This window comes from Cydia pomonella, chromosome 10 (assembly GCF_033807575.1).
Source record: "Cydia pomonella isolate Wapato2018A chromosome 10, ilCydPomo1, whole genome shotgun sequence".
NCBI lineage: Eukaryota > Metazoa > Arthropoda > Insecta > Lepidoptera > Tortricidae > Cydia > Cydia pomonella.
Window position 1 is genome coordinate 20,417,121 of NC_084712.1, and position 19,841 is coordinate 20,436,961.

At 38.4% G+C, this 19,841-nt stretch overlaps 1 protein-coding gene across 1 annotated transcript; it reads left to right on the forward strand.

Annotated features, from left to right (window-relative positions):
* Window positions 1-4,025: 4,025 nt before the first annotated feature.
* On the forward strand, window positions 4,026-17,452 carry LOC133522353 (serine protease easter-like). Its single transcript, XM_061857671.1, has 6 exons — window positions 4,026-4,227; window positions 7,236-7,393; window positions 12,720-13,323; window positions 13,676-13,844; window positions 14,218-14,414; window positions 16,401-17,452. The coding sequence occupies exons 1-6, from the start codon at window positions 4,161-4,163 to the stop codon at window positions 16,790-16,792; spliced, it is 1,587 nt and encodes a 528-aa protein (XP_061713655.1). The 5' UTR covers window positions 4,026-4,160; the 3' UTR covers window positions 16,793-17,452.
* The last annotated feature ends 2,389 nt before the right edge of the window (window positions 17,453-19,841 follow it).

Sequence of the window (19,841 nt, forward strand, 5' to 3'; positions counted from 1 at the left end):
TATCTTCGGCACTTTTTTCGTATAGTTGTTTTCAGACGTGACTGTACCTTCTTTGACTTTCGGAAGCGATTTTAGAAAAGATATCCATGCTGTATACTCATATGGATCTATTGAGATTAAAAAATTCTCTTTAGATCCATTTTGATAATAGTATAATTTAATGGATCTAATGATATAAAGAATTTTCCCTATAGATCCAGTTTTAAGTGTCAACATAAATATTTGGATCTAACAAGAAAAACATTTCTCACTAGATCCATTTTGGATCTATGGACTGGACCTATCGAGAATGAAGGTACAAACTCAAAATTAACTTTTAACTCGTAGAAAAAGAAACACTGACGAAATAACAGGAAAAGGTTTCATAAAAGCCAAATGGAAAAAACCCATTTTACTACCTATCCGTCTGTCCCACGCAACGTCTGTCTAATGAGCGGTATCAATGAAAATTGCCCGATTATGATTAATTACCTATACTACCGCGTCATGGGCTTAGCTACTAAATAACTACTAGGAATACAAGCACAAATACGTACTATAAACTAGTCTACATTGTATAACTTTGTGCCTACTACTTACCTACACATTTTATTTTAGTTTATTCGTTTAAATTACATTTGCTACTTACAACTCTATGGTGTTAGCTGTAAGTTGCAAACTCAGTCACTATATATAATTACCACATTCACTCCTCTCAAACATTCTCTTACATTCATTAATTAAGCTCGCCATCCCTGAAGTGAACAAATCGCAATACGGAGCCGAGCTAAGCATGGAGTTCAGCATGAAGAGCGTGTGCCGCAACGGTGAGTATCGATGACGATACAGGCCGGTGCGCGCGCCCGCCGGCGCCAGCAGCCGCGGTGCTCGGAGTCTGCTCCGCGAGTCGGGCACGAATAAGCAAATCACCTCGCTCACTAACTCAATGCTGTCCACTTTATTGGTATAAGACCCAACACAAATTTTACCGTCGCCAAAGACCGTCTTAATTCGAGTGACTCATAGCCCAAGTGACCTAATAAAAAATGTGTCGGATACAAGAATGGAAAATATCCGAACTGTTTTTTGTAAAGGGTCCTTAAAAACTTTTTTTGAACTTTTTCCAGTTGTAATATATATTTATTTTCATTAGGGTTCCATACCACTGAGTTTGTCTCTAATATATACACATAGTGATATAGCACGGGTTTTTAGCTTCAAAGTTCGCTACTTGAAAAAAGTGTATACAAAATAATTTGTTCCTCAAAATATCGAACTTATTCTTCCTCGCGTTGTCCCGGCATTTTGCCACGGCTCATGGGAGTCTGAGGTCCGCTTGACAACTAATCCCAAGAATTGGCGTAGGCACTAGTTTTAACGAAAGCGACTGCCATCTGACCTTCCAACCCAGATGATAAACTAGGCTTTGTTGGGATTATTCCGGTTTCCTCAGGATGTTTTCCTTCACCGAAAAGCGACTGCTAAATATCAAATGATATTTCGTACATAAGTTCCGAAAAACTCATTGGTACGAGCCGGGGTTTGAACCGGCGACCTCTGGATTGCAAGTCACACGCTCTTACCGCTAGGCCACCAGCGCTTCATACTTTGAAATATCGAACAACGTTACATTTTGAATGGTCGTCCACGGCAGAACAAAAAAGCGATGGCTCGATGTCGTTGCTATGCTCGAAACAGATACGAGCGTAAACGGGCTCACATAAGAGGACGTACAGGATCGCGCAAAGTGGAGGAAAGTAGCAAATGCCGGGTTAACGCTAGGTAGAAGAAGAAGAATATATGGTACTCAATTAGTGAAATATGGGCATATTTTACAGATAGTTATTTCTTGTAAAAAAAACGTTTTATAATTACCTACACAAGCCGTCACACACACATCCACGCACGGACGAACGCACGCACGCGCGCACGCACGTACGCACGCAAGCATACCCAAAAGTTGTAACTTGCGACTGCAGCAGCGTTTCTGTATAGTCCTGCTGATAAAAACTGCTTTGCTGCAGAAAATGTCATTATCCGACATCGACATTCATTTTAACATTTCCTGTAGAATGGTACGAGTGAAACTAAAAGCAAAACCATTTTGGTACGTATTTTTGCGTGCTTCTTGTTTTTGTCGGCTTAATTTTATTTCCAAATGGGATGTGTCCGATATGAGAGAATTAGGTACAGTCAGCATCAAAAGTAGCGGATCAAATAACTTTTCACAAGTATCTGTAACAGATTAACAAAAAGTGATGTCTTTAATATAGAATAACAAAGACTGTAAAAGATATACTTTTGAGCGCGAATTTTAAAAATGTATCTATATTTGGAAAAGTTATTCAGAATATCAGATACTTTTGGCGCGTTGTTTCATCCGCTACTATTGATGCTGACTGTACATTGGAAATAAAAATAATTGGAATGCTCTTATCATATAATGTGTCTCCCAAACCTTTTGAAGTTATGATTTCTTGCCGTTTCAGAGGAAATTGGAGAATGTACACGAGATGGGTTTTATAATGGTTATATGTTTCCCATTGAGTACCAAAGCAAGATGAAGTAGGAATTTTAAAGTATTTTAACTCATTTGACACAGTGGAGAAGTGTTACAAAGAATTTGGAGACAGTATGTTTGTTTATTGGGAGTTTTGTTTTTTGGTACAAACATTTAAGGACGGAAAATAACCACTGGATAAAATGTTTTCGTCGATTTTATTAGTAAATATACATGTAAATGCTGCTTGCGAGTGCGAGTTCATACATTTGCTACTAAATGCAAGTATCTAATATATGAATTCGTACTAAACACATCTATGTGTAGGTAGGTACACAGGCCTTTACTGCCGGATGGGACCGTACTTTGCCCACGCAACAACTTAAGGTTTCAGACATAGACATAGAATTTTTTTATAGAATAATTAGAAGAAGAATATTTTTTTAAAAAAAAATTTAATAAATCATCGAAGTCAAAGCTGCTACATAAAAACGGCAGCAATTTCAATTAAAATCGAATTGAATAATGTTCATATTTAAATTCAAACATTCTGAAAAGGCTTGATTTTAGATTAATCTAGCGCGTTTAACCAATTTATTCGTTAATAAAATTAGCCCTTTGAAAATAAGTAGTGCCTAGTATATTTCAAAATATTACTAATACGAGTAATCACACAACCCAGAAAACACTTATTTTTAGGGCTCCGTACCAAAAAGGTACAAAAGGAGTTATGGTGCGACTCTGTCCGTCCGTCCGTCCGTCCGTCCGTCCGTCCGTCCGTCTGTCTGTCTGTCTGTCTGTCTGTCTGTCTGTCTGTCACATCGCTAAATATCTCGAGAATCACTTATCCTATCAATTTGAAATTTGGAATAGTTATGAACTACACTAACCCAGACACATTGAAGGTATCTATTTTTTTTATTAACTATTATATATTCCCAATATGAAGAGGGGGCAAAATTTCAGTCTAAATACCCCCCTTTTATTTCAGATGTTCACCGAAGAGTTTGCATTTAACCAACTTTACGTGTGTTTGTTACACTTTAAATTTCTATGACAGTACATTATAGACACCTTTTTTCAAATAAAAGAACAACATTTGAAATCGGTTCACATAATAGACAATTATCCTTGAAAAACCAACATACATCAACATACGTGCAATCATCACAAATTAGTTAGAAAAAATGCCGATAGATGGCGCTGTACTTCTGATAGTTCTGATCAAGTCTTTCGCCTTTATAGTTACACGAGATAATCAAACTTTGTACGGAACCCTCGGTGCGCGAGTAAAACGAACTCGCACTTGACCGGTTTTTATTATTTTCTGTATTCCTAATTATAATCAACAAAGTAAAACCACAGATTCATCAAACATTGGAACAATTCGATAAATGCTCTAATCATCGTTAACTACCGTGATTTTACTATTTAAAAAGGCCGTAAGCGCCGTAAGTTATTCATAAAAATCTGTCCTTTTGCACCCGCAAAAAGGGAAGTAATTAAATGACAAATACCCGCAGACATCATTAAAACGGTGTTCATTAAGTCTTAATCACTACATGTTACAGATGTCAATGAGTCGTCGCGTCGCATTTGTTTTTTATTCATTTTTCGAAAATAATTGTACGAGTCGAGTTTTTTTTTTCGAGAATAACTTTACTTTGAGTGTGAAGTAATAATGATACTAAGATTGTTGGTGTGCTTTGTGTGTGTAGCTGGTTTTAGTGGGGCGCTCATAACAAAAGGTATGTTTTTAAGGACCTTATACTTTAAAGGAAATGGATGTTTTCTAAGACATTCCAGACAGGTTTGGACGTAAAAAAATATCTTATATTTTAATAATTTTAGAAACTTATACCTACTTTAAAAACGAAGTGGACGTATAACGTATAACCTACAGGTAATTAATTAAACACATGTTATACCTAACCTCCGACGCAAATGAGGGTTTTATACTCAAAAGTGTACAATGTCTGTGATATGTATGTCGGTCTGTGCAATCGTAGCTTCTAACAGATGGACCGATCTGAGTTCGCTTATTTTTTATCAAAGTTTTTGCCTGTCATTCCTCTCAAATTGCTTCTTATCTGTTTGCTAGAAATATGTCGGTTTTTACACACTTTTACACATATTTGTATTATGTGTGATTCAAATCTAGCAACTTAGGTAAATTTCAACCTCTTCCTAGTATCCAATAATCCTATTCATTTGAAATTTGGAGTAGGTACTGTTGTAATTCCGGTGACAATACAATATTATGGTAATATGGAGCTGATCTGATGATGTAGTCCGAAGGTTACGAAAGGAACAGAACTCCTCGATGAAAAGACACAAATCACACATTGAGTTTAAGCTTATTAAAAATATCTCAGGAAGTACATTGTAAAAACCAGCCAAGTGCGAGTGGGACTCGCGCACGTAGGGTTCCGTAGCATTATGCAAAAAACTGCAAAATAAATCACGTTTGTTGTATGGGAACTCCACTTAAATACTTATTTAATTCTGTTTTTAGTGTTTATTGTTACAGCGGCAACAGAAATACATCATCTGTGAAAATTTCTTCTGCCTGGCTATCACGATTCATAATTACGAGATACTGCCAGACAGATGGACAGTGGAGTCTTAGTAATAGGGTCCCGTTTTTACCCTTTGGGTACGGAACCCTAAAAGGAAGTAGGAAGGTGCTTTTAAATATAGTCAGCAATAAAAATGCGTCTCGTAAAAAAAATATTCTGATAGTATAACTTGTTGAAATTTTAATCTATGGATAACATTATTACCTATGACAAACTAATTCTGATTCAATAAATCGCCTTATTTTATAATTTCATTCGTAGGTACGTGCCAAAAATAACAACCCATTTAGATGACATGTCATTTCATAAAATACAGTTCGTCGGGCCCTCGTACTAATTGGCTTAAAAGTTAAAACTTTTCTAACTGGGGTAAATCCACGCCGACGGGCTGTTTCTATCTAAATCCGCACTGATGGGCGTTGGTAATCCTGTAGACACGTGGACTGTGGTAGTTTTTTTAACAAGCCTTTGGGATAATTTATACAGAAAAAGTCAACATTACTAATAAGACTGCCAGGCTGAAATGGGACTGGGCCGGCCATGTCTGCCGCATGCACCCGTGGAGGTGGGCCAATATAACCACGGTATGGGTACCGCAAGACGGGCGACGATCTGGTAGGCTCAGACGGAGATGGCGGGATGACCTGGACGCATATCTCAACAACTTGCCGGAGATTACTCAAAACCGAGTGGAAATCGAGGGGGCCTTTGCCCAGCAGTGCAATACCTAATAGTATAGATGCAGAAGGCGGTGATCTTGGACACGGCAAGGATAGTCCGGCGGTTCCTCTCTCTGCGGCCCTGCCCACCGACAGCTTGGGCCCTGCCCCGCTGCTGGCGGCACCCTGGGTTAGGTTTTTTATAATATGTTTATATTTTTTGTATTGTTTTTGTACGTGTTTTTGTATTTTACTTTAATATTCATATAGTAAAAAGCTTAACATATGAAGATGAATAAATAAAGGAAATAATGATAATCCCGCGGGGGCAGCTTGTGGCGAGCTGACGGTGAGTGGCGATTCCGCGGACCCCTATTCCTGAGGACCCTTTTACCCCGCCCTCGCCTCTGTGCTGGCCTTAATTCGCCGGCCGGCCAGAGTGGAGTCGTAAGTGCGGCGGGACCTATGCTCCAGGTTGGAAGTGTAAAATGTCATAACGCCGGCGGCCTGCTACCGCAGACTCCCCTCTCGGCAACCTCACACTCTCTCAAGTGTTGCTCTGTTGTCGCACTGTGCGTGCGGCCATTGCGGGGCCCACTCAATGAGTTGGCTATAGTTACGACCTGTCTTTTACAATTCTCAGGCTAATCGTCATGGCAGGTCCGCTAGTCTCCTCCCATAGGCCAATATCCAGTCCACTCAACATACAAATCAATAGCCTTATGACCTTATTCTCATCGTAGCACAAAAGTTCAGCACTGCCTTACACCTGGGGGGACGTATACAGTGTGTATTTTTGATATAACCTCAAACTTAAACTAGGCGTAGGTTTTAGTGCTATAAAACAATTCTGAAAGATTTTTTTTTGTTTAGTATTCACTACCGAAGCATAATTAATTTTTTTTTTTTTTTGAGCGGCAATGTATTTCGTACATCATGATCACTTGTGACAGTTGTGACGTCGCGTCATGAATGATACGTTTTGATTTAAAACAAAGTAGTGGTACATTGCGTGCTGAATTATTTTGTATGAAAAAATGAAAGTCGTCCATTTTTAGGGTTCCGTACCCAAAGGGTCAAACGGCACCCTATTACTGAGACTTCGCTGTCCGTCCGACCGTCCGTCTGTCACCAGGCTGTATCCCATGAACCGCGATAGCTAGATATTTGAAATTTTCACAGATGGTGTATTTCTGTTGCCGCTATAACAAAAAATACTAAAAACAGAATAAAATAAATATTTAAGGAAGCTCCCATACAACAAACATATTTTTTTTGCCGTTTTTATATATAATGGTACGGACCCTTCGTGCGCGAGTGCGACTCGCACTTGCCCGGTTTTTTTTAATAACTGCCCTTTGATTATGTGGTCGTATCAAAAATACACGCTGTAGATAGAAAATAGATCAATCACTAGTTTAAACGAAAGTTTTTTCCATTTGACCTTCCAAGCCAGAGGGAAAAAGGCCTTATTGGCAGTAACCAAATATCCTAATATTTTATAATTATTACTTTCAGAAATCTGCATAAAATGCGTTCCAATCAAAGACTGCTTTGTATTCGGGAACCTGACTAAGGAAGAACAAAAGCGGTGGACGGCTGACTTCTCCTGTACCCTTCCCAAGCTGGATGCGGAGGTCGACTATGGGCTAGCTCCTTACCCTAAAGAAGCTTATGTAAGTATTTGAGCTCATGGCATCAATATCTTCCTTGCGTTGTCCCGTTTGACACGACTCATTAATCCTAATGAAATCCTAAGAATTGACGTAGGCACTTGTTTTAACGAAAATGCCATCTGACCTTCCAACCCAGAGGAGAAACTAAGCATTATTGGAATTAGTTAAGTTTGACGAATGGTCTAGCGTAGTGGGTAGTGACCCTGCCTATGAAACGACTACGAATCATTTGTATATTATATATATCGTTGTCTGAGTACCCACAGCACAAACCTTCTTGAGCTTACCGTGGGACATAGTCAATTTGTGTAAGAATGTCCCTATTAATATTTATTTATTTATTCCTCTCGATGTTTTTCTTTACCAAAAAGCGACTGGTAAATATGAAATGATGATATATCGTACCCTACATATGTAAGTAAGTTTCGAAACTCATTACAAGCCGGGTTTTGAATCCGGAACTCCAGATTGAAAATCGCACGCTCTTACTGCTATGCCACCAGCGCTCTTTTATGCAAGGATATGCATAGGTAAAACACAATATACACCGTGTTTTTATTGAATTTCGTTAACTTCGGGGTATCGGTAAGTACGTTCAAGGAAACTAAATGGCATAGTTAATTTACAAAAAAAAAAATTGTTTTTTTTTTAAATATTTTTTTATATATAAAAAGTAACTAAATGTTGCATACAGCGTTGTTGTTACACGGGCATTACATTTAACTCAACCAAACAATTGAAAACTGTGACATATCAATGTCATTTCGAACGTCGATCGTCCGAGATAGTACTTACGTTTAGTAACAAATGTATTAACTCGCACTAAACACTAATCAATAAGTAAACAGGCCCTAAGGCAAGTGTACACGCTCGTAAGGGCCTTATAAGATAAAAATTAATGATTGATTATCTCCGAAATGGAGTTAATTAGAATATCAGTGTCTTTGAGAAAGTTACCTACTTAATTTAAGCTCAGGAATGCACCCTCGAAATTAACGCAAATAAAAAAAAACACGGTGTATATATTATCAAGGCAAACTAGCTGCGGATTACCTCCATATTCATATAATGCATTCACTGGTAACTACTGATAAACATTGAAAATATTCCGTCCGATTATGTATGTACATAATATAGTTACATTTATTTAGTATTGTGACTGCTCCTTCAGTCAATGTGTTTAAAAACAGACAAGTGGCTTTTAAACAATAAGTTAAACTGATATAACTTAGTGACGTGATATGATTTTACAAACTTTGGACTATATATTGGGTCATTACCTATGAAATTGGCCTTTTTGTTCATAAGTATTACTCATGTCATAGTTTATTTATTTTAATAGTAACTTCGAAGTATTTTTTAATTTCATTAGTGCCCTACATAACAACGATTTTACGTACAATTATTTGCTATTTTTGTTTGTTTTATGTATTCAGAATACCGCCCTGAAAACAGCTCTTTTCATGTGCTGCCGGCTCGAGTATTTAAATGACTTAAATTTTTCTGACGGGACAGATTTGAAAAAAAAAATGAGATAGAAAATGTGCCTTAAAAATGTCTCAGATTACTGGCAAAAATTCGTTTGGTTTGAAAATGCCATCACAAAATAATCCGCAAAATTCATTGTATGAAAAATCGAATTTCGTTAAAGTTTTCCATACAAAACGCCAATTTCATAGGTAATGACCTAATAATAATTATAGGGACATTCTTACACAAATTGACTAAGTCCCACGGTAAGCCAAGAAGGCTTGTGTTGTGGGTACTCAGACAACGATATATATAATATACAAATACTTAAATAAACAGAAAACATCCATGACCCAGGAACAATATCTGTGCTCATCACACAAATAAATGCCCTAACCGGGATTCAAACCCAGGACCATTGGCTTCATAGGCAGGGTCCCTACCCACTAGGCCAGACCGGCCGTCAAAATACTGGACACTGTGTGAAGGCTCCTCTAAACGATGGCCCAACGTAGGCCAGTCTAAGGGACGCAGCTATGCGGTAGAATGAGATAGCAATATCACTTACTCCCTCTAACGCATTTAGCCTGCGCTGGGCCATCGTGTCTCTACACGATACATACACACACCACCACCACCACACACCATATATACCATATATAGCCATGACATACATAGGCTCATCAGCTAAATAGCTACTCGCCTATAATTACATAATAATATTTTCTACAGTATAGCCGGCTATAGCCATATCATTTATAATTACCGCAATTATTTACACCAGCCGACAAATATGTGGTGAGAGTATTTATTATTATGACACAAGTGTAACATATATTTACGTTAAAATAGAGTACGGGGACTAACAGCAACATAATGTTTCACGTTGTGCAGACATATTTATACTTGTAATTAGCGATTATTTTTAGCATTAAGCATTATATTACTTCAGGTTAGCCAAGATGACAAGCGTTAGCAGAAAAACGGAACGAAATGCTATCTTTATCTTTTGCACTAATATAGAAAAGTGATATACAATAGCATTTCGTTTCGTTTTCTGCACACGACTTCCATTTGGCTAGGCCCGGTGTACCTGAACTTAGTGTTTATGGTCTGTTAATCTGTCCGTCAAAGATAGAAAATATAGGAATCTTGTAAGGACGGTATCAAAATTATTCGTACTCAGCATCCTTACACCCAATTATATAGGATGAAATTGTAATCACCATCTATCTGCGCAGTGACTTTATAGGTCACACTGTACAACTTTCATTATGGGACCAATTGCCGAAATCGCAAAAAAAATTGGCTGTTCCATAGAAATCACCGATATGGACACGACACGAAATATATGAAACAGCCAATTTTTTTTCGCTATTTCAGTATTGGTCCCATAATAAAAGTTGTTCAGTATGACGTATAAACTATAAAGTCACTACGCAGAGTATGGCTGGTAATTAAAATTTCATATATACTGGTATAAGAAGATGGTGGAAATCTTGATATGACAAGGTAAACTTACATACAAGACTATTTATTTTTAGTCGTTTCCAAAGTAAATGAAGTTTTATCATTAAAATTGCAATTTTATTCATCGCGCCGATTAATCAGCGTGACGTCATATACGTTGGCGCATGATAAATTATAACCCTCCAAAAGCATCCCATGTTATCTAAACTATTTATATGAATGCCAAATTACAGCTTTCTGACAATAAAGTCATGGCAGACAGAAATACGCATATAGTGAAACTGAGGAATGTTCTAAATGAATCTAATTATTTATTACTTATATAATACATTCAAACAAATATATCCTTATAAATCATAGTGCAATTTTACAAACTTTATTAAAAATATTTCTTTGCATTCGCAAATTAAATGAAGTTTTATCATTAAAATTCCAATTTTATCCATCGCGCCGATTAATCAGCGTGACGTCATGTAGGTCGGCGCATGATAAATTGCCGTCGTCGCCACATAATTACCAGTTCCCTACACAGGTCTGGAATTCCAATTCTGTTTGGGAATTAAACTCGAATTTGCTCCGTCTATTTGTATTATTCGTTATTTACGGTTATGGTTATAGTTAATTACAAGCCTTATTGAGCTTATTGTGGAAATAGGTTGATCTACGTAAAATTGTCCTACTATAATTTATTATTACTTAACGACCGGTCTAACCTATAACTCTGTATCTTTAGGTATTGAAATAAAGTAAACAAACAATTTGTAAATTTTCAGGTAGTTTTAATATTTATTGGTTACCCAACCAAATACAAAAGCGCCTGGATCTGTCACTGAACGACCTGACTTTAAACCCTACATTATTTGATCATGTAATGTTTTCATCTACCCTCAACTGGCTTAAGGAGCCATTTGAGGGTAGATTTTGTTTACCTTTTTTTAAATACCTAAAGATATAGAGTTATAGTGGGTAGTGATACTGACCCTGCCTATGAAGCCAATGGTCCTGGATTCGAATCCCAGTAAGGGCATTTATTTGTGTGATGAGCACAGATATTTGTTCCTGAGTCATGTATGTTTTCTATATATGTACTTATTTTAGTATTTGTATATTATATGTAACGTTGTTGAGTACACACAACACAAACCTTCTTGACTTACCCTGGGACTTAGTCAATTTGTGTATGTACTCGTATGTCCCTGTAATATTTATTTATATGTGTATCAATTAATGTTTTGTGATGTTTGGTAATATTCAGACTTTTTAAGTATTTTTTTCTCTGCATTACCTACTGCCTATTCTGATTTTCTTGTCTCCTCTACGCAAAGGTTGCCTGAAGACAGTTCTTCGCGATAAGATCGCCTGTTCAATTGTTACCTCAACTGTCTTTGTTTAGTTTATGTTTCTGTATTGTCAGCTGTGTGAGTTCCTAAGGGTATGTTTGATTTCATAGTTGAGAGAGCGAGAGATAATTATTACAAAATCGTTTACAGGATTCAAATTATAAAAATATATTCTTAATTTAGTGTTGAATTGGTCACAGCGCACCGTGCTTGCACTTAAATAAAAATGCGAGCTTTATGTATAATCATCTTTTAATTTTAAAACTTACTCCTTAAATACAGGAGATGCTCAATAAATTTCACATTAAGTATAAAAGCGTTTTCTGTTCAGTCAGTGTCAAACAAATAGTGGCAGCCAAAGTGGTCAAATATATCGCAACACATGCTTAGAGTCGAACTCGAACCATGCTAGCGTAGAATCAAGCCAACTGATAACGTCATATAATGACACCGCCTCACTTTGTTCTATTCAAGTCGGTGCAAAGTTACCTCTTGCACCGACACTTGCAAACAGACACTATCGCAGCATGAGCAATAACAAAGTGTGGCGATGTCATCGTTAATTTTAAATTTTTATGAAAATATATGATACTCTTTACTTTGTTTTGTTCAAGTCAATCCAAAGTTAGCTTAGGGCTACTTGCACCATCCAGGGTTAGCCACTAACTCGGAGTTAACCGCTAACACAGGTTTAAGCTGTAGTAGTAACGCCAGGCTTAACCGGTTAACCACGAGGTAGGGCCACTTGCACCAATCGAAAATCCGCGGTTTACCGGTTAAACCTGGAGTATCCATGGTTACCTGTATAATTTGACACTTCGTTAACGGTTTAACCGGTTAACATCAGATTAGTGGGATGGCGCAAGTGGCCCTTAGACTCTTTTCCTAATGGTGTGTTGCAATTTATTTAACCACTTTGACTGACACTGTCTTTTTGATGCTGATTAACTGGTCAAATCGAGTGTAATAACTAATATTTAAACTCGATATTTAATTTTATCAAAATATAAATAGGTAACTAAAATCTATAATGCATACCTTCACAGATATGCTGCCCTCACACGAACGCCATCAACTTCGCAAACCGTAGAACAGAAAGCCATGCTGCGCAAATCAGTACAAAACATCCAAGATCTCTTGACAAAGATTCAACACCAAACCCCGTCGAATATGAAAGTCAAAGACAGCCCGAGAATGTTTGGATGAATCAAGACCAACAAAATGACCATGAGAAAGAATACGACAGTCAACGCATGCCGTTTTGGCAGCAAGGACCGTTCGATTCAAGTTTTTTTAATAGACCTAACAGGCCGATGCAGAGTATGTTTGATAGTAATCCGTTTCAAAACCCTTATTTTATGGGTAAGCCGAGGACGGAACCAAATCAGAGAGGGCCGAGTAGGAGAACGGGCGGATTCGGGCAAAGTTCGGGTGGATTCGGACAAAGCTCGGGTGGATTCGGCCAGGGCTCGGGTGGATTCGGCCAGAGCTCGAGTGGGTTCGGGCAGAATGCGGGTGGATTCGGGCAAAATTCGCGTGGATTGGGGCAAAGCTCGGGTGGAAATGGTCAGTGCTCTTTGACAAGTTTCCCACCGGAGCCGAATAAGGGCTGCTGCGGACGGGATGTGTCTGATGCTGATAGGATCATAGGTAAGTACTGTTAAGGCAACATTCTTGTGGTGACTGCAGACATACTGTACTGGCTTTGTTCAGAAAAGTTAATGCAGCTTAGTTACAGTAGTGTACAGCGTGCCTGATCACAAATTGCATCCTTCTGCCCGTGAGCCCGTCTTATTAACAACCGTCAAAGTTCTAAATTGCATTCATGATAAGTTTGCATCCACTTTACAGTGGCAATGTACAAGTAGGTTTTAATTTTAAGTATAGCGACAAACCTAGTTCATATTTACGCGATACTCAATCACGGGCAAAAGTTAGTCATACAATATATTATATGCCATTAATTTTTATAGATAGCTCTAAATAAATCTAACTCTCCTAGGTGGAAAGACAACAGAGATCGACCAATTCCCGTGGACGGTGTTACTCAATTCAAAATTCACAAACGGAAGAACCACGTCGGAGTTCAGCTGCGGCGGGTCCCTGATTAGCGCTCGCTATGTGCTCACCGCCGCTCACTGTCTGTACGACGAAACCTCCCGACTGTCCGAGTAAGTTCAATTTAAATATTACTAGAGTCTATCTAGTACCGTTTCTGGTGTCAATAGTAATCCAACGGGTACACTAAAGGTGAAATTCTGATGGCTACCGCTGTACCGCGTTCTTGATAAACAAGTGACGGATTGAGCGTTCTTAGCTCAGTATTTAATGCGTTTATGGTGGCGGATACGATGTAAAAAATATTCGTATTATCCTAGTTATAAAAATTTGCACTACAAGGATTACAGGGCTTACCACCCAAGGGGTATACCACCCAATTGTGACTTCAATCTAAATAAACAAAAAATACTGACCTTCCAAGCCAGAGGAAAAACTAAGAAGCCTTTTATGAATCAGTCTGTAATCAATTCGTTTCTGTTTCAGTGTCGAAATATACCTAGCGGAATACGACAAGCGCACGTTCCCTCGCGACTGCATGATCAGCCCTGGAGAAGGTCGGAGGTGCATTGAGAACATAGCCATGCGAGCTGAAGACGTAGTGTTGCACCCTCAGTATGATGACGCGAGGTTGCAAAATGATATAGCCTTGATAAGGCTTCAAGGGACCGCACCGTATACAGGTAACTATTAGAATAGCCATTTTTAAGAAGATTTACGCTAGAACGGTCTAGGTCGAGATATCAGACAATTCAGTTTTCTATGTAAACCATCACGTGATCAATAATGTCATAGAAAACGAAGTGTCGTACCGTTCAACATGAGTCATTTTTTAGTCGGAGAAGGCATCATAAACAGCCATGCAAGCTGAAGGTGTAGTAATCGTGTATGGTAGTCTTAATATCGTTCAGTGGCTCAGTACCACACACAGGCAATAAAACATAGTTGTTAAAGTCCTGGTGAAGGTTGGAGATGCATCGAGAATATAGCCATGCGGGCAGAAGAAGTAGTGTTGCACCCCCAGTACAGGTAACTTTTAGAACAGCCAACGCTAGAACGGTCTAGGTCGAGACGTCAGACTCTTCAGTTTTCACCCGTCAGAAAGAACAAGAAGAAGAAGAAGAAGAAGGCATTGTAAACAGCCATGCAAGCTGAAGGTGTAGTAATCGTTTATGGTAGCCTTAATACAGTTCAGTTCGGGCAGAAGACGTAGTGTTACACCCTTAGTATGATGACGCCAGGTTACAGTATGATATTGACTTGACACGGCTCCGAGGGACCGCTCCATATATACCTATTAGAACTTAGAACAACGATTTTAGTCGGAGAAAGGTCTGAGGTGCATTGCAAACGGCCACGCAAGCTGAAGACATAAATGTAAGTTTCAGAATGTTATAATACGGCTCCGAGGAACCGCACCGTATACAGGGAACTACCTATTAGAACTCAGAACAGTCATTTTAGCCGGAGGAAGATCTGAGGTGCAACGAATATGGCCAGGCAAGCTGAAGACATAAATTTAAGTTACAGAATGGCCTTAATACGGCTTCGAAGAACTGCGTCATAAAACATAATCATATAAGCGGAGGATATGGAAGGCCAGCGTCGCATTGACTGTCGGCCCGATTCGAAGAATGATTAAGACATGTTTAAGATCTTGAAAAGATCGATAACTAAACGACATATCTAAATTGACGTTTATTTCGATTCCGCTGTGATCCCAATAAGATCTATCTACGACATTTCTAACGTCAAAGTGACATTGGTTGCCCGAATCGAGCTAGCAATTATACTACATACAAACGATATCTAAATGAGAACGTATCTAAACCAGAACTTATCGTTATCCTATCTCATTCTTCGAATCGGGCTATGTTTCGCATGAATTCATCTGCACGGCTAGGATGCAGCATTTTGAAGTGTCATTTTCCCACCACTCGTGTGAATTTATATATAAAAATACGCCAATTTATCCATCTTGTGCGTATTGTGGCAAAAATGTAGCGCTGCACTCATTAAGTAAGTGGATTACTACAGTAATTCTGTTCGGTTTTCGGTTATGTTTGTTCCACCGACTTGATTCCTGACCAAGTAACAAAATCCTCATTTGCGCCAGCGGTGTGGTATAAACATGTTTTGTAAAACATTAATTAACAAGCCATGTAATGAAGCTTCGACTGCGAGATCAGAAATATGCTGGTTAATTTAGTGTTTCTGTTTATAATACAATTTATTGGATTCAAACATGATATTACATTTTATGTTATCATTTGCACAAGTCATTATTTTATTTATATTTCGGATGCAGTTTGGATATGGCCAGCACTTTATATTAATCGCACGGTGAATTTCTTGCAATCTGCACAAAAGAATTTGTTCGCGATATTTTTGATGTAATTTTATATGAAACAAATTAAAGATGTTATTTTCATTTGAATGGATGTAACTAGTTACAAGATAAAAGTTGACTCGACAGAAAATCGAATTGAAAATGAAATTGCTGAAATATTCTACAAAATATAAAAAAAGACACAAATTAAACATCAGTTGAAACGTAAAATGAAATTGCTTCCTGAGAAGCGCAAACGCAACCAAAAATCCAAAGTTTTCCTGAGTGTAGGTACCCGATTGCATCGCCGTTTGTCAAGTATTTATTTCCCCATTTTCAGATTACATTCGCCCAATCTGCCTGCCACTAATCAACGTCGACAGTCCCGACTTCTCCAATCTCCCCCTATCCGTGGCCGGCTGGGGACGGAACGGCCGCTACCGATCCGATGTCAAGCAATCCACCGTCGTCAACCTAGTGCCTCAAGGAGAGTGTAAGCGGCACTATCCGCACCTGACGCGCCGCCATGTTTGCGCGGCGGGACACACGGGGGAAGACACGTGCAAGGGGGACTCGGGGGGGCCTCTCATGATGTTGCACAGAGGGAAGTACTTCGTCGCGGGGATCGTGAGCGGGAAGAGGGCGGACTCGCCTTGTGGGTCGCAGGTGCCGTCGTTGTATACTAATGTTTATAATTATTTGGATTGGATTAGGGGTAACATCAAAAATTAGGTATTCAACCAGTAACTAGGTGACTTTTAACAGGCTTAGCGAAAAGTTGGTCATCACTACTATGAAGTTAACTTAATAGAAACCAAATATACAGGGTGACCTTAGCCATTGGACAAACCCTGAAATCCCACGTAGGGTTACTTCTCAGGAATGCTCTGACGTTAATATTTTTTTTAATTAGAACAAAAGATAAAAAAAAATCGAACAAAAGTTATTTGCAATACTCGACAACAAAAAGAAACACACTGTGTTAATCTTTGGCAGTGTTTTTGACAATTTGTTCGAAATATTTGATAATGATGACATTTTTCAAAAGTCAGAAGCTTTATTAGTGTCATAAATAAAAAAAGATAATCAAAAAGGTCGAAGAAGGGTCCATACTATTCTTTGAGGATATTACCTTAGAAGCCACTAACACATACAGGCTGCTCCAAAGTAAAAAATGGTAATTTGTTAATTTCTTCGAAACCGCTACACCGGTTGTTATGATACTTTGTACACCGGTTCTAAATACCCTAATGCATATGTACATTTTGGCTTTGTCCAATGGCTAGGGACACACTGTATATGTCAAGCAATGTGGTTTGTTAAATTAGATTAATCAATAAATATATCATTTGAGTAAGAGTCTTGTTTAATAAAGAACGCATTATATCTATACTTACTGGTATTTCTCTTTTTTTCTTTAGATAAAAGACCTCTAAAGCCATTTTTTAAACGCTCTCTGTATAAATTAATAACTCTCGAGTAAAAACCAAAAGGTGGCCTCAAATTGAATGTATATGGGTCACTGCGAGCACCTCTCGCCATCTTAGCTCGCCGGGCACACGAGAAAAACACGTGCAAGGGGGACCCCGGCGGCCTCTCGCAACATGATGCTGCACAGAGGGAAGTTATAGAAAGTATGTTGTCTACTTAGTGCATCAAGGAGAATACAAGAGGCACTATTCTCACCTGACGCGCTGCCATGTTTGAGCGGCGGTGGGACAAAGGGAGTAGGGGGGCACTTGCAAGGGGCTAATTGATTTCCAAACAAGCCACTATATCTGTTGGATTCAGATATCTATAGCTGCACCATTCAACCAATAAGCTCTCGTAAGCTTAACGTGCACTACTTTCGAAAATAAACTTTTATAATAGCCTAAAAACACTTCTAGGAACAGACACACAGACAGAGTTACTTTCGAATTATAAAGGTGGCGACTGACTTGTAACATTTGCTTGTAATGTATCGTTCACGGCGATCGTTACAAGTCAGTCGCCACCTTTGTAACACTCAAAGGGATTCGCGTAAAGGTGGCGACTGACTTGTAATATTTCGGTGTAATGTAACGTGATACAACCCGAGCATTACAACAGCCAGTGCAGCGAGCCGAGCCGCTCGACGCGAGCACCGCGTGCTCCACTCGGCTGTCGGTTTTTACGCGAATCCCTTTGAGTGTTACAAAGGTGGCGACTGACTTGTAACGATCGTCGTGAACGATACATTACAAGCAAATGTTACAAGTCAGTCGCCACCTTAAAAACCGACAGCCGAGTGGAGCACGCGGTGCTCGCGTCGAGCGGCTCGGCTCGCTGCACTGACTGTTGTAATGCTCGGGTTGTATCACGTTACATTACACCGAAATGTTACAAGTCAGTCGCCACCTTAATAATATTTTGAGTAATTAGGATCCTTACTCATCAGGTCAGCCATGTCCTCCACGAAATACAAAAAAAAATCTAGTATTTATTCTGTACGTGACTCCGGCTGGTCGTACTTATTTTGTCGTTGGCAGGCCTGTTGTATCCGTAAATTGCGCATGGCGCCAACTGCACGAGATTTATGTAGCTACGTGGAAAAAATGATAGCTGAAGTATGAATGGGGACAAACCCGGGAATATTTGTAAAACAGAATACATAGGTCACAATGAAAGATTTTTAGAATCTGCCATATACATATCACGCACTTAGAGATTTGATAATAGACGCATATATTATTTGATTATTTGAAAAGGTAGGTTTTCTCTGCGTTTGTGATTTGTTTGTAAATATAAAAAAAAATTACCGTGGAAGCAAGAGATTTACGATTTCGAAACCACAGAGTTTGTTTGTTACATAAGTTACATTTAATATTTCACCTCTTTCGCTTCGTAATTTAGTTTCGTAATCTTGTTAAAACGTCATCAATAATAATATTTTTAATAGGCATTTTTAGTGAATTAAATAATGGTATAAGATAGTCTATAGCCCCAATTTGTCATTAATTCGAAAATTACTTGGCAACTAATACAATATACCTACAAGCATGCATGAATGCTAGTCTCGAGTCCCGAAGTACCTTAATGCCGCAAATACACCAAAATACGGGTAATTCCGAAAGTAGCCGTCCCGGCTGACGGATGATGATGTATCACAGATCACCAAGTACCATTAGATGTCGTATTATAATTAATAATTTCATTAATAAATAGTTGAGGGGTGGATCTTCGAGGTTTTTAACTGCTCGGGTAAAACGTGATTTATTAGTTGAGACGAAAGTGGACGACCTGTGTGAATTCCTCTTTTCATACAAACGTAGTCCTCATTTTCCTCTTTTGATTTTAACATTATTGCAAATATTTGAACACAGTTCGTTATATACCAACCACAGCTATATTTGATTTTTTTTCGATTTTTTTATTATTATAAGAGATATAAGCTTTTACAATGTATGTCAAATCTGTTTTTCACTCCTAATTTATACAATAATCAAAAAATCTAAAAATGTCAAACGGCGGAGTATTTATAGCTATAAGTAGTTAATATACATCAAATTATGTAAAAATGTTTTCTATAATGTCAATAACCAGAGAGAAAAATGGGGACCACGTGTGTATGGAGAAGCGGCCGTCCCCTTTCCTTTCAACTATGGTTGAATGAATCAACTATTTTTTGTTGTGATTCTGTCCTAGGTAGGCGACAACAGTTTGTTAGAAGAACTCATTTACCACGTTAAATTTAACACCGTGCTTAGATTTTCTTTTGTAGAAAGGGCTTATTACTACCACAAAAAAATAATAATAAAGA